Below are 13,097 nucleotides of genomic sequence, written 5' to 3'. Positions count from 1 at the left end.
GGCAGGGGAAGGATATCGACTACAAAATAGACAATTATATTTTCCCATTGTCTTGAACAGCTCTTCAAGCACAGATTGTCTGAAATAGTTGCCATAATATGTTTTTACTTCTCAGGCCATGGAGCTCAGGGAATCAGTTTTTTAATATCTACATCATCTCTTTCCTCCTGGGACTGAAGCTGGTTACCATAGCAAAATGGCAAGGAAACTGATAAGCAAGTAGTACCATTTGGCAAACAGGATATAAACTTATTTTATTAAAACAGAGAACTGTGAAAATAATTAATGAGATTAGAAAGCTTTTTTCTTTTTTTTTTTTTTTGCTTTAATATATTTTAAAACACCTGTGAAGAAAATTGTGAACAGATATTGAACAAAATGCACTTGCTCACATAACAAGTGTTGCTGCAAATAGTAGGAGCTTCAGTTTTAAATCTCTGCAGATCTTTGATACTTTCAACATTACAATGTAATTTCTCCCCTTATGTTTCAGGGTGTTGCAAAGATGTCATGCTGTGAATTAAATGAACTTCTGCTTAACAGTATTTATGGGTGTCTGTCCCCTGCTACTTAAAAATTACATTGCAATATAGTTTTTATTCCTACTTGATGAAGCATGGTCATCTGAGTCTGTATTGTAAATTAGTCTGTGAAGTCCCTTGGGTTTGTGTAAGATGACCTCAGTGAGTGCTGAAAAGTTAAATTGCTTTGCGTTCCACAATCGTTACCAATAAAATGAAGTCTGATGATGTTTTTTATACTCCCCCTTGACAATGTTGGTGTCAATGCATAACATGAATCTCGTGCCTTGAACTGTACAGCTCAGCTGTTTAAGGCATTATCACAACAATGGTATCTTCGCTAGGCGGACTTTCTGTTGGCACTGAGATATACCCAAAAAGAGCTTGTTTTCAGGACTGAGTTGTTCCTCTTTTCTGCTTGGTTAACTCCTGATATGTTGCCTGCCATCTAAACCACATGTTGTCTTCTGTTCTTGGTGCAAGAGTTGAGTCACTGTTTTGGGGAGTTTGTTTTGGGTTTGCACTTTTGACTGTAAGTGAAATGAAGTCGCAGATTTTGGGGATTAAAAAATAAAACAGCATATTTCCTTAAAATCTTCTCTGCTCTCAGTTTTATCCATTTCAGACATATGATGCGTGCTTATGCTATGTTATATGCCCCAACAAATTTTCCACTTACCATGCAACTGAATAGCTCCAATAGAGAGGATTTGGAAGTCTTGCTGTAATCTTGCCATGCAAAAGATGCTATTTAGTCTTAACTCCTTTGAGGCCATAGTAACTGTATTGAACTTGTAGAAGTGTTGTTCACAGGCTGTGAGTCATAATCAGTGCAGTCGTAGAGCAGAAATCAGGATAACTCCTAGGAAAACTTTATTTCTACTCTCTTTTTAAGCTGTTTCTTCATTATAATAAGCACTGGTGGTGTTTTGGGGAAGGGCGTGGGGGGGATTTTTCATCCTTAAAAATTATCATTATCAGCAAAAAAATAGCATCAAATGCCCATTGGATGTAGCACTGAGTTAGGGTAACTGGGCAAGATCTAGGTGGAAGGTGGCTGGTGTCTGATCAGCTTGGGGGAGAGAGGGAGGACCTTGGATCTGGCAGGATCCAGGCAGCCTTAGAAAGAGCTGAATGAGAATATAATTGTGAAGAAAATGTGTGAGTTTAGGATCAGGACTTATTTCATGTTCATGTGTGTGACCTGCACCTTTGATACCCCTATATCTGTCCAAAGTGTGGACTCTTTGGATAGAGGGAGCAATCTGTAGGGGATGAGAATGGTTTCCTCCTTGGAAACCACTTACCTGCAAATACACATAGCTGGCATTGATGATAATCACCAGTGGCTAACCTGCAGGTTATTGTACTGCAGTATGATGCGTAAGTGTGGCAATTCATTGCGGTGACATAGCCCAAAATGCAGCACTCTGATGCAGGAGCTTGGGAAGTTGGAGTGTTGCCATCTACTGGCAGCCATCCACAGAGGGAAGTCCCTCAGCTGGCTGTAGCTTGAGATCTTGCTTATTTTGAGCTGAAAGATGAGGTTTTTCTGCCTAAATCCTGTTTCAAGGCAGAGTTGTTAATAACATAATTGTTGCTGTCCTTAGTGCATGGATGTAGTCAAAGAGTTAGAGTAATCCCACTGCGGATTCTTGGAGAGGTTGTTACTCTTTGGGATGTGGGTCCATGTTTTGACACGGGGGTGGCTTCTCTCTCCTGCACAGTGACCAAGTTGGTTTGGGGAGTCCTGAGCACCCCTGTGAGCCCAGGGCTTGAGGGGTGCCCTGCACCCCTCCTGCCCTTCAGAGCCTGGCCTCGTATTTTCAGGGAGTGGGCTGGGCTGGAAATTACTTTTTTTTATTCTGCAGTAAAATAGTAATAAAGGTGAACAGTACATTTGGACTCATTAGCGAAGAGACCAAAGATCCCTATTTTTAAGAATCTTGCAGATCTGACAGTCTTTCCTCCTAGAGGAGATGACAGATGTTTCAAATAAGTCTGTCCTCAAAAGGGTATTCTAGTACAGCTTATGCAAAAAGTTCTCTCAAAAAGTTATACTGTGACTGACCTCTGTCAAGGGAAATATTTACATGGCACCATCAGAAGCAGTTTTGAACATTTTGCATGAACCAAATGCCACCAATGGACATGGATTTGTTTTTTCCTTTTTATTAAAAAATAGTTGAGAAATAAAAGATTGCAACACTAGTTTTCAGCAAAAGTTATGTGACTGCTTCCTTGCAAAACACAACCCACATGGAAGAGTGATATAGCTTTTCCTTTGTGCTTGTCCGGTCCAAATCTGCTTCAGACTTAACAACTCTTTGTGTAGTCATCTTCACAGAAATGTAAAAAACGTATTTTTTTAATATAGTAACATAAAATTTTGAGTTGGAACTAGATTTAAAAAATCTGTTTCAGGTGCTCTTAAACCTTGTGAATACCAACATTTTCCCTTCAGTATTTTAAGCACTATTTCAAAATAATTGTTTAATCTATCTTTGATATGTTTTCAAGCCAGATATGTAGGTACACAAACATGGAAATATTTGTGTTCCTCTGTCAAGATCTGTCTGCATGAGTCTTAGCTGACTTTTAGCTGACAGAGCAATGATGCATTTTTAGATAGATTTTTGTCACAATAGTTCCAAGATACTGGATTACCAAAAGCAAGATTACAGAATTACCAGTGGAGTTGTATTTTTTACCAGTGAAGTAATACACAGTGTTAAGAACATATATTTGAGGCCATATATGGAAGTTTTATATTTTAAAGTCTAGAGAGGCAAAATACACTGGAATTAAGAGCTTGAGGTTTAAGTGTGGCTTGGATTAAGGAGTCGTGGAAGGGGCTGGGTTCTGGCTGGTGCGTTGTTACTGATGGCAGGTTTCCAAAGTGTAACCAAGTGTTTTTCTCTTTTTTTTTTTTTCTTTTCTTTTGTTGCAGCTGGTCTCCAATGTTCTCATCTTCTCCTGTACAAACATTGTAGGCGTGTGTACCCACTACCCAGCAGAGGTGTCCCAAAGACAGGCTTTCCAGGAGACCAGGGAATGCATACAAGCCAGGCTGCATTCTCAAAGGGAAAACCAGCAGCAGGTAAGAGCAACAGTGGGAAATAAAAAATGAAATTGCTGAGGCAGAATTAGCAGGCAAACTGTTCCTGTAGGATGGGATTTGCAGGCCTCTGGCTTCTTGACTAATCCAAGCAATAATAGGCTGATGGTAGAAGGCAGGATTTTTCAAGGTTTGAAAGAGAGCTCAGGGGAGTATTTCTTCCCCAATACCCTGATGGACTTCTCCGCAGACATCAACAAATCCTGTAGTCTATGCTCTGTGGATTAAAATTACACAGTATGCAGAGTCTGCATAGTTTTTTTTGCACCCATCATTGAAGCCATGTGTTGAATGCAGATGCAACACACAGGCTTCAGATGGACCCTCTTTGTAAGGTCAAAACGTGGTGTGTTTGTCAGCAAAGCCACTGCCAACAATTAGCTGTAAGGCAGGTTTCAGAAGTGAAAGGTAAAAATTGGTCCACAGAACATACTGTCCCTTGATGCCTCCAAAGAGGGTCCCCTTCCTGCCTTTCCCAAAGGTTTCTACCTGCTTGCACACCTCTGTATACCTTTTAGGCCTCAAGTGAATTGTATTTGTTCAAAGAGTAAAATTCATCACCAACTTTGATGGTTTTTTGCTGCAAAAAGACCTGTTGCTGCTAGCATCCAGCCCAGTCGTCAAGGGTACCAAATGTATCTGGTACCCTAATTCATTTGTGGGTTCTCTTGCAACAAATCTCTTGCGTCCTCAGAATTAGATACAAAAGACCTTTTTGGGGCAGCTTGACTATTCCCTTGCTAACACACATCTCTGCCCTGCAGTACATCTCGTAGCAGTCTGTCCAGTCCAATTTGAAATGAGTCATGAAACGGGGCTTCCACTCTTCCCTTGGGAGATATGTCAGAGCTTGGTTGTGGGTTTGGGGGAGAGGTCAGGGGAATGAATCAACTGGAGTGTCTTTGCATCTCTGTGGCAACACAGCTTAATTTTCCCTCATGTCTCAGCCCATCTGCATCTATGGATTTGTCTTTTGGCAGTGTTTTGTGAGGTACTTCTGTCTGACATACTTGCTGTTTAACTCTTACTGTGAAATAATGTGTACATGTACTTTATTTTGATAATATATGTATGAAGACGAGATTCACGCTCAAGGCTCCTTTTTCCTTTGTAGCAAATGTAGTCTCAGAAAGATGAAACGAGCAGCTGCTCCTCCTTCCACACCTTGAAATGAAGGAAAGGATTGAGCCAAAAGAGTACCCCATTTTACTTCTTGGTTACAGCTCTGTCCTCTCTGCTGAGAGACTGCCTTAGCAGCATGGCTCACATGCTTGTGCTGTTCTGGATTTAGGAGCTTTTATGTCAGAAGCAGTTCATGAAAAAAGCCCTGACAAATGCTCTAGCTTTATGCTTTTTTCTTCTCCCCCTCCCCAGAGGAAAAAATATACCATACAGAGGAAAGCCGGGACATCAGAATAACATGGGTCAAAGCCAGTCACTTAGAAGTACCCTCCAGTACTTCCAGCAGTAACTGTGGCTCCTGGCAGCTGGGGACTCCTAATAAGATTATTTGCTGCTACAGCCTGCACTGACATTGATCTCCAGGTTCAGTTGAGATGCATCCCTATGCATAATGCATTGAGATAATCTTGAGGTGACAGCAGACACAAATAAAGGCAGCTCAGCCTGTATCTGGGAGAGCCAGTCTCCAAACAGGGGTGGAGGGAAAGACAACTGCACAGCCCAACACTGTTATCATTGCTTGCCTGCTTCTGGAGATCTGATGGTGCTCCTGTGTGCTGTTCTTTATTAAAGCCAAGCAAATTCTCTCCAGCAAAGGAATATGTCTTTTCCTTTATTAAGCATCTACCAGCACCCAAAATTAGCAAGAAAGTAAATAAAAATCCAGAATGTCCAATGCAGAAGAGAGACTTCTTGTGATTTCATTATTTGAGATCACCTAGGGCAGAGCCATAACAGGAATCACTGTTGCTTGCCCAGAATAAAATACTCTTGGATGAAAAAATAGGTGTTCTCCACAATCTGTAGTGAGGAAATACTTAGGATTTGAGTAAGAGATGTGTTATTCAGACTACACAATTTTACTTCTAGCATTGCTTGTCTTTTGTCTCTGAAAAGTTGTTCACTCCTTCTCTTTTTCATCTCTGCATCACTTAACTTGTGGTGAAAAATAAGTGTTATTAAACCTGAGAACAAAAGGATAGTCATAAGACATTAAATATTTTAGTGATTTGAGGTAGTCTTGGGAGAGTATGACATAAATAGGTAAATTCCTATGTAGTACAGAGTCGTCGTAGGGATGTGTGTGCCCACGTATACATATATCTATGTGTATGTATGTAAACAGAGTAGATCTGTATTGTACTCTTTCATCTGTGCCTATTCTAGAGACTAGTGCTCCTTGGGATGCATTTGTTTAATGTATAATTCAGTGGAACTATACTTGCATCTTATTTTGAAGTGAGAATTATATATGAATTTGCTCTTGCTTTTTTTATCAGGTCAGAATGCTGCCTTGTTATACTTGTAAAACAGCAGTCCCAGTCACCTCACTGGTGCATTATAAGTGATTTTACAGTGAGGGCTGCAGTACTTTCTAGTCGTTATAGCAAAATGTAAATTGTACTCTAGTGGAGACTTTAATTTCTGTGCTCCGTTTGAAATAAAACGTAGGGATTTTGTTGTTTTGAAGGTCTTTTAACATGGCTTGTGCTTTACAAAGGCACATGTTACAGCTTCCTCCTGCTAGCTTCAGAGGTTATTTTCAGTGATTGTGATGCTCCCAACAAACAGAATAAAGATAATGCCCAAGTCTGTAACATGGCTCAGCTTCCTAATTTGTTGCTGCATGAAGGGATGTTGTGCGACATGCATTTGTTTCATGCAATAAGCCTATCTTATTCCGCAATTGGTGATAGTTCAGAGCGGTGTTAGTTCATCTCCTGGAGATCTCAGGGTGTCTTGAAAATATTGGTGATTTAATCTGGCAAGTGCCTATCGTGTCAGGAAGAGTAGGGGTGGAGGCTCTCAAGCAAAAGTTACCCAGAAATATATGTGAAAATCTCTTGGAGTGCTAGTAAGAGAAACTTGGTCCCCTGAATATGTCCCTATTTTGCAAGCAAGTAAAAAAAACCATTCCTCCATGCTCATGTGCCTACAGGGAATGTTCCAAACCTGTGGGTGCCCCTGAACCTCCCATTAAGCTCCGAGCTATTTAGAGGATGTGTAAAATCACATGTAAAATAGCAGCTTTCACACATTCAAGGATGCCTATTATAATATGCAAATGACAACAGCATATACACCAGTTACTCTGGTAAGCATACAAGTGTGTTGTGCTTTTGCGCTCAAGTAGTACACTAACAGCTGACAGAAGCCTGAGGACATGTGCATGATTCATGATCTTCTTAAAAAAAAATGTGGATATGTAACTGTTAGCACCTGCAGTATGCTAGTGAAGGTGAGAGTACTTTAAAAAACAAGTATCTTGTCAGGACTGCTGCAGTTTTGAGCAGAGGAGATAGAAATCCCTCCAACATATCATCTTCTGTATTATTACTACCTCTTCAGAGACTGGAGGCAAGAATCAATCTCTTTAAGGTACACATTGAAGGGGAAAAAAATGGAAATCCTGGGCAGTGCCACAGACTGTAAAATGTCTCAGAGCATGCTGAGCACGTTTCCAGTGAATTCATCTTCCTGTTTCCCCCAAAGTTCCTCTCTCTCCTTAGAGGAAGAAATAAATGGGGAACTTTCAGTTAAAACTAGGAATTAGAAACCAGGAACATGCCTATAACTGTAGTATGGGCAAGAGGTTTGGTGACATAATTAGTACAGGATTGCTGACCCCTCTGAGTCAGGACTGCATTTGAGCCCTACTGTTCTCTGTGTCATTGAGAAGTAATGAGCTGTTAGATAAGGTTAGGGATCTTCGTTTACACCACGTTGTGCTTGTGTCCTCAGGAAGGAAGGCCCTTTTCTTCCCTCTGCTCACTGCAGGTAAAGAAAAATAAAGACAAGAACAGCACAAGCATTTGGGGTTTTTCAGCTATTCCAGAGCACTGCCTGCAGGTTGGACCACAGTGGAGCTGATCCCAAAGGAGATGCTCCCCACCTTCTTCAGTCATAGCAAAAACTTCTTTTGACCTGAGAGGGGTGTGAATGGGAATAAAATGAGGGTCTCGGCAGAATTTCTCAGGACACCTGAGATAGATACACAGATGCATCCCTGAGGCACATATTACCTGCAAATTTAAATTCTATAGCTTCTGCATGAAATTGCCACCAAATTTAGAATAATAACAAGCACAGGCTTTTGTGTGAGTTTTTAGGAAAATTACCAGAAAGTCATCATTTTGTCATGAAACTAATTTTTGCCTAGCACGCAAAACTATATACAGAACAGCTTACAAAATAATGTTATTAAAGTCACACTAAAGCTATTATCAGTAAATAAAAGTGCCAAGTGAGGGTGGAGAGCCATGAATTGTTGATGACAGAGGTGGTTACTGAAAATACTCTTGTAGGTGAGTGGGTGGGTTTACAGGGCTTAATGCAATGGGGCACTAATAGTGGTTTTAAGTGTAGAAGTATAATACTGCATTGTATAGTTGGGCTAACTTTTCATGCTAGTTTTATCGGGGCATTCCTATTGACTTTTTAGCTGCTAAGAACAGGTTTGTGCCTGTTGGGGGAATGTGCTTAGATGATTAGATAGGAAAGGAAGGAATTTTAAATGGTGCCCAAGGGTGTTGGGATATCAGTCCTCTGGTGTTAAGTGAAGGAGGACTTCACGGTGGTGTGGAGAGGCTGTGTGGGAGGTCAGACAGTATCATATGTCAGAGTCCTTCCAAGAATGGTGCATGGGCACTTTTTGAGTTGCATGGCTCCTTCATTTGCAAGAATTGGCAACCATGAATTACAAGCCCACTGCAGATGGGATGAAAAATTATAATTTTTCTTCTAAAATCATTGAATTCTTATTGTGATGTTGGGACAGAATTGCATATGACTTGTTAGGGGATCAGTTGCTGGGTTTATGGAGACCATTTCGCTTGGTTGTACTCATCTCTCACCAAACTGATGACTCATTTCTCCCCAGTAAGGAACAAAGTGTGTTTGTTAACTGGGCAGCAGGTGTTTTAATTGGTTCATCTGTCTGACTCCACAGGAGCGTCTCCTGCTCTCTGTACTTCCTCGACATGTTGCCATGGAGATGAAAGCTGACATTAATGCCAAACAGGAAGATATGATGTTTCATAAGATCTACATCCAGAAGCATGACAATGTCAGGTAAGAGCAGCAGCCCATCTCCCAGCTGCTGGGGAGGAAGGCCCCTCCCAGTGCTTGGCACTTAATACCCAAGGATGAAGATGACAGTGACACATAGTCCAAATAAGTGTAAAGACTCAAAAGTGTCACCAGTTGACTTTTGAAAGTTTGTTTATAGGACAGGAGGAGGATTGCCACATTCCTGCAACATCTTCCTTTGATAACTGCTCTCTTTCCTTAGATTTTTTTTTTCCCCCCTTCCTTTCCTGGGGTAAGTCTCAGTGGTTTTGAGAAGGTGGTATATTTGGGTTTAGTTATTTTTTGACAGTTACAAGCACCCTTCTGATAAGCCATGACGGGATGCAAGTTAAAAATTGGCAATGCTTTCCGTGGGGTGAATTGCAGAGCCCAGCTGAGGTTAAGATGGCCTGGAGTGATCTCTGCCAGTTTGGAATTACAAGCAGGGGGTCTGTTACTGACTGAGCTGTTGACAGCTTAGTCACCCAGACTCCTTGGTCTACCTGGATGAGCAGAAGAAATCGATATCCGATCTCTGACAAATCATGCAAAATCAAACCTAGTCCATGTTGCTGGGGTAGTCCAGCCCCATGAGTTTCTGAACATCACCAGATTCCCGCTGTCCACTTCCCAGGGAAGAGGCAATAGAGTTGTACTTTAGTTGCTTGATATCTTTATGGGCTGCAGTTACAAAGTTAAGTTTAACTTAATCTTGATTCATTTTACCTCTGCTGTTGTATCTGACGTCTCTGGGGATCACTTACGTCTCTGCTAAGCCAGGTCCTGGAACTGTGTAACAGCTCTGTCAGTCTGTAAACACTTCTGCTGAGACACAGGGACTGGGGACATAGAGTTTCCCTCCTTCCCCTGTCCATCTCCCCTCCCAACAGGAGGTTTTCCTGTAAACTGCTTGCATAGTCTTCTCTCTTGTGTAGCGTTAAGTAAGTTGGTGAATTATATTTTCTGATATTTGGTGCTCAACAAATAGAAGTGGATTTCTTACATCTCTAATATACTGCACCCTGCATAATCTCCAATAGCTGATGCAGTGAAATTCGTACGATATTCTGAAACATTTGAAGCCATTTCCTTAGCACTGAGGGTAGCAGGGAGAGGTAATGTACAAGCAGAAATTGGGAGGAGGTTGATCACTGTTGAATGTAGAATCTGATATAAAACTTACTGAAATCAGGGCAAGTCTGTGTGCTGGCTTGGATGGACTTCAGTTCAGCCCTTCATATTTTTCGTTTGACTCATTAAACAGATAAAGATCCACTAGCAATACTGAAGAGAAAAACATTATCAGATATCAAAGACAATAATGGTTCAGTGATGAAAAATAAAGAATATACATATGGTGATGAAGGTAAGGGGAAGAGGCCATCTAGAGTGCCCTCAGCAGAGTGCTACAGTAGATTAGATTAGGTTTTGTGTCTTTACATCCATTTTTTCCTTAATGGCACTGAGCTTGTTCAAGAAGGTGTGTAAATTTCTTGTGATAGATGCCATTTGTGAATTTTCTTAATTGAGAAATTACTTTTTTCCAGTACTCAAAGGTCAGCTTGACATTCTAACTGAATGCAGTTCGTTAGATATGACATGAGACTGGTCAGTATGGTATTGTAGTCTTTCACATCAATTTCCATATGTCATTATTTGCAGGTTTGAAAGTTGTTCAGTACAGTCAAATCTTAGTAAAGTTGATTATCTCTTTAGGATGATACTTATTTGAAATTTTAACTATATCACTAAATAAACAAAAACTAAACAAACAATAATAAACTAAATTTACAAATGAACAATTTTAAAGGGAGAAGGGAATCTGACAGAACGATTATGATTGGAAAAAATAGCCCAAAGATAATGGCTGGTATGGAGACACGGAGATCGCAAAAGATAGAACAAAAAATGATGCATGACCCAGAATATAGAAAGAGAAAACAGTTTGCTATGATTTTCAGTTATGGCTGTGAAGTAACGTGAAAGGTGAAACGTATACAAAAATGGACATATGCACCAATCCGTTCCTTGGACTGTCCTGATGGGTGGCTAACAGGAAGGTTGCAAACATTTAATTTTCACATCTTGCATATTTATTGAATAATATGAACATTTCTGTAATATATTATCTTCTGCAGCCTAAAAGTAATTTTAACTTTGTTCCTCATGATAATGAGTGTTTAGGAATCAAGCCCTTGCAGGTGCTGACTGTCTCCAGTGCAAAGGGAGGCTGAGGTCTCAAAAGATCTTGCAAGGGGAAACAACTTAAATGATATCTTCCTCAAAGTATGGACTTTGTTGTCTGTGCCTATGAGGTCCTAAATAAAAGCCTACTGAGATAATGGAAAAGGCTGGAAAAAGGAAGTAAGAAATAGGAATCAAATAGTATATGCACTGAGAGCAAATAGAATGTAACTTAGGAACATCTCCTCTTCATGTACTTCAGGGAAATGAATAACTAAGTACAAATATTGAAAAAAGGAAACATGATTTGGAACAAATGACTCATTTCACACTAGGAGTTCGGCATGGAGCCTTTGCTCTTGCCTGGGTGCACTGAAACCATCTCTAGCGGGATGACTATGGATGATTTTGAAGCATTTATGTGCACACAGAAACACACTGGTGGTGGGGGATAGCCTCTCAATGATGTGGATTAATGAACTGGCTGAATAAAAGCAAGCATGCTTTTTACTTTTCATGGGGAAATGCTCAAGGGGAGGCTTTTGTGATGAGAATGCTCCAAGCAATTTTGTTTTGGTTTTGTCACTATTCAAAAATGTCATAAGATCTCAGTTTTTACGAGCTAAAGGTTATTGTGTCAAGGCAATTGAGAAGTATGTGAAGTCGGTGCAAGGGTGCTGTGCCCAGCCATTGAATCTGGCTTCCTGTTGATGATTTATGAGCAGGAGCATTTCCTCCGCAGTTCGTAGAAGTGGGAAGGTCTGTGTGTCTGCACAGAGGTGTGGGTTCCCTCTTCCATCAGCTGCATTCAGCGATTCTCTTTTCCCGCTCTCCCAGATTAGTTAAAAAGTTGGATTATAAATGAAAGTATAACGGATGGGAATTTTTATTAGCTATTGATTTAAAAGTTTGATAGCCATCATAATGCCTGGAACCTGAGGTCTTCATTTTTACTGGATTTTTCAGGGTGAGGTTTCTCACCAATTTCCCAGTCAATGTAGAAATAATGAGCCGCAATGACACTCGAGGCTTCCATCCAGCCGGGTTTAACTTTGGCCCTTTGAACTCGGGAGGCACAGGAACACAGCCTCATGCACTTAGCCTGGTTTGACATTTTGTGTGGGAGAATTGGTTTACTAAATTCTATTCCAGACAAGATTAAATATTTTCATTTTCAGGGATGATTTGGTCTGGGCTTTTGGGACCACCTCTAATTTTAATTAAAAAACAAACCCAAACCACTCTACCAGCAGAAAATGTTATTCTAAAATTATGTGAAGTTACTGGGGGGGGGAGGGTTTTCTGTTGTAAAATGAGGAGTCTTTAAATGACCAGTTCTGCTGAGATATGCTTAGTTTTACATACTAGGTTACATGCTTTTTTTCTTTTTAAAAAGGCTACATGCTGCTTTTTTTTTTAAGAAAAATGAAGTCAGTTTAAAACCTATGTAGAAAAGACATCTTCCTCAGGTGCCAGTAGTAGGTCTGTAAAAGGCAGCCACGATCCTTTAATAAGGGGCAGTTCTGCCATGGTATTTCTTACTGTGTTACACTTCTCTTAGAGGGTGGGCTATTTCTCTGTTCGGGGAAAGATGATGTTTTTATGCAAAATACAGTGGTCTTTCTGACCTGAATGTGTAAAAGCAAATCTTTTTAGAGCCTTATCAGGACTTCCTGTAAATGAGTTCATAATCTCCTGCTTATTGTTATAGAAAGTAAAGTTCAGAGACTAATATATCCACAGTGAAAATATAATTTCCTGTCAATTTTTGGCAACAAAATTTGTTTCAGGATTATGTTGTTGTGAAGAATTTAGAGTGATGACGAAACTAAGATGAAGAGGTTTGGGGTTAATACACTCTTTTTTGATGCAAATGAACAGAACCTTTTAACAGAGAATGAAACTGTTTCCCATCCTGATTTGTTGAATGAGAATTAACTTTGACAAATCCAGAACCTCAGAGCATGATTTGACCTTTCCCACATATGTGTGTGTTAAATATAAAGTCTATTGTCAAATGCAAT

General features: G+C 40.2%; 1 protein-coding gene across 1 annotated transcript in view; it reads left to right on the top strand.

The window, feature by feature from the left end:
* The window catches only part of ADCY5 (adenylate cyclase 5), a 222,045-nt gene that overhangs the window by 126,395 nt on the left and 82,553 nt on the right, over positions 1–13,097 (top strand). Inside the window, exons 2-3 of the mRNA XM_030016802.1 lie at positions 3,472–3,621; positions 8,771–8,892. Of these exons, the coding sequence (XP_029872662.1) occupies positions 3,472–3,621; positions 8,771–8,892 (272 nt within the window). The remainder of the gene's footprint in view (positions 1–3,471; positions 3,622–8,770; positions 8,893–13,097) is intronic.

This window comes from Aquila chrysaetos, chromosome 6 (assembly GCF_900496995.4).
Source record: "Aquila chrysaetos chrysaetos chromosome 6, bAquChr1.4, whole genome shotgun sequence".
NCBI classification, from domain to species: Eukaryota; Metazoa; Chordata; class Aves; order Accipitriformes; family Accipitridae; genus Aquila; species Aquila chrysaetos.
This window is presented reverse-complemented; position numbering and strand designations above follow the sequence as displayed.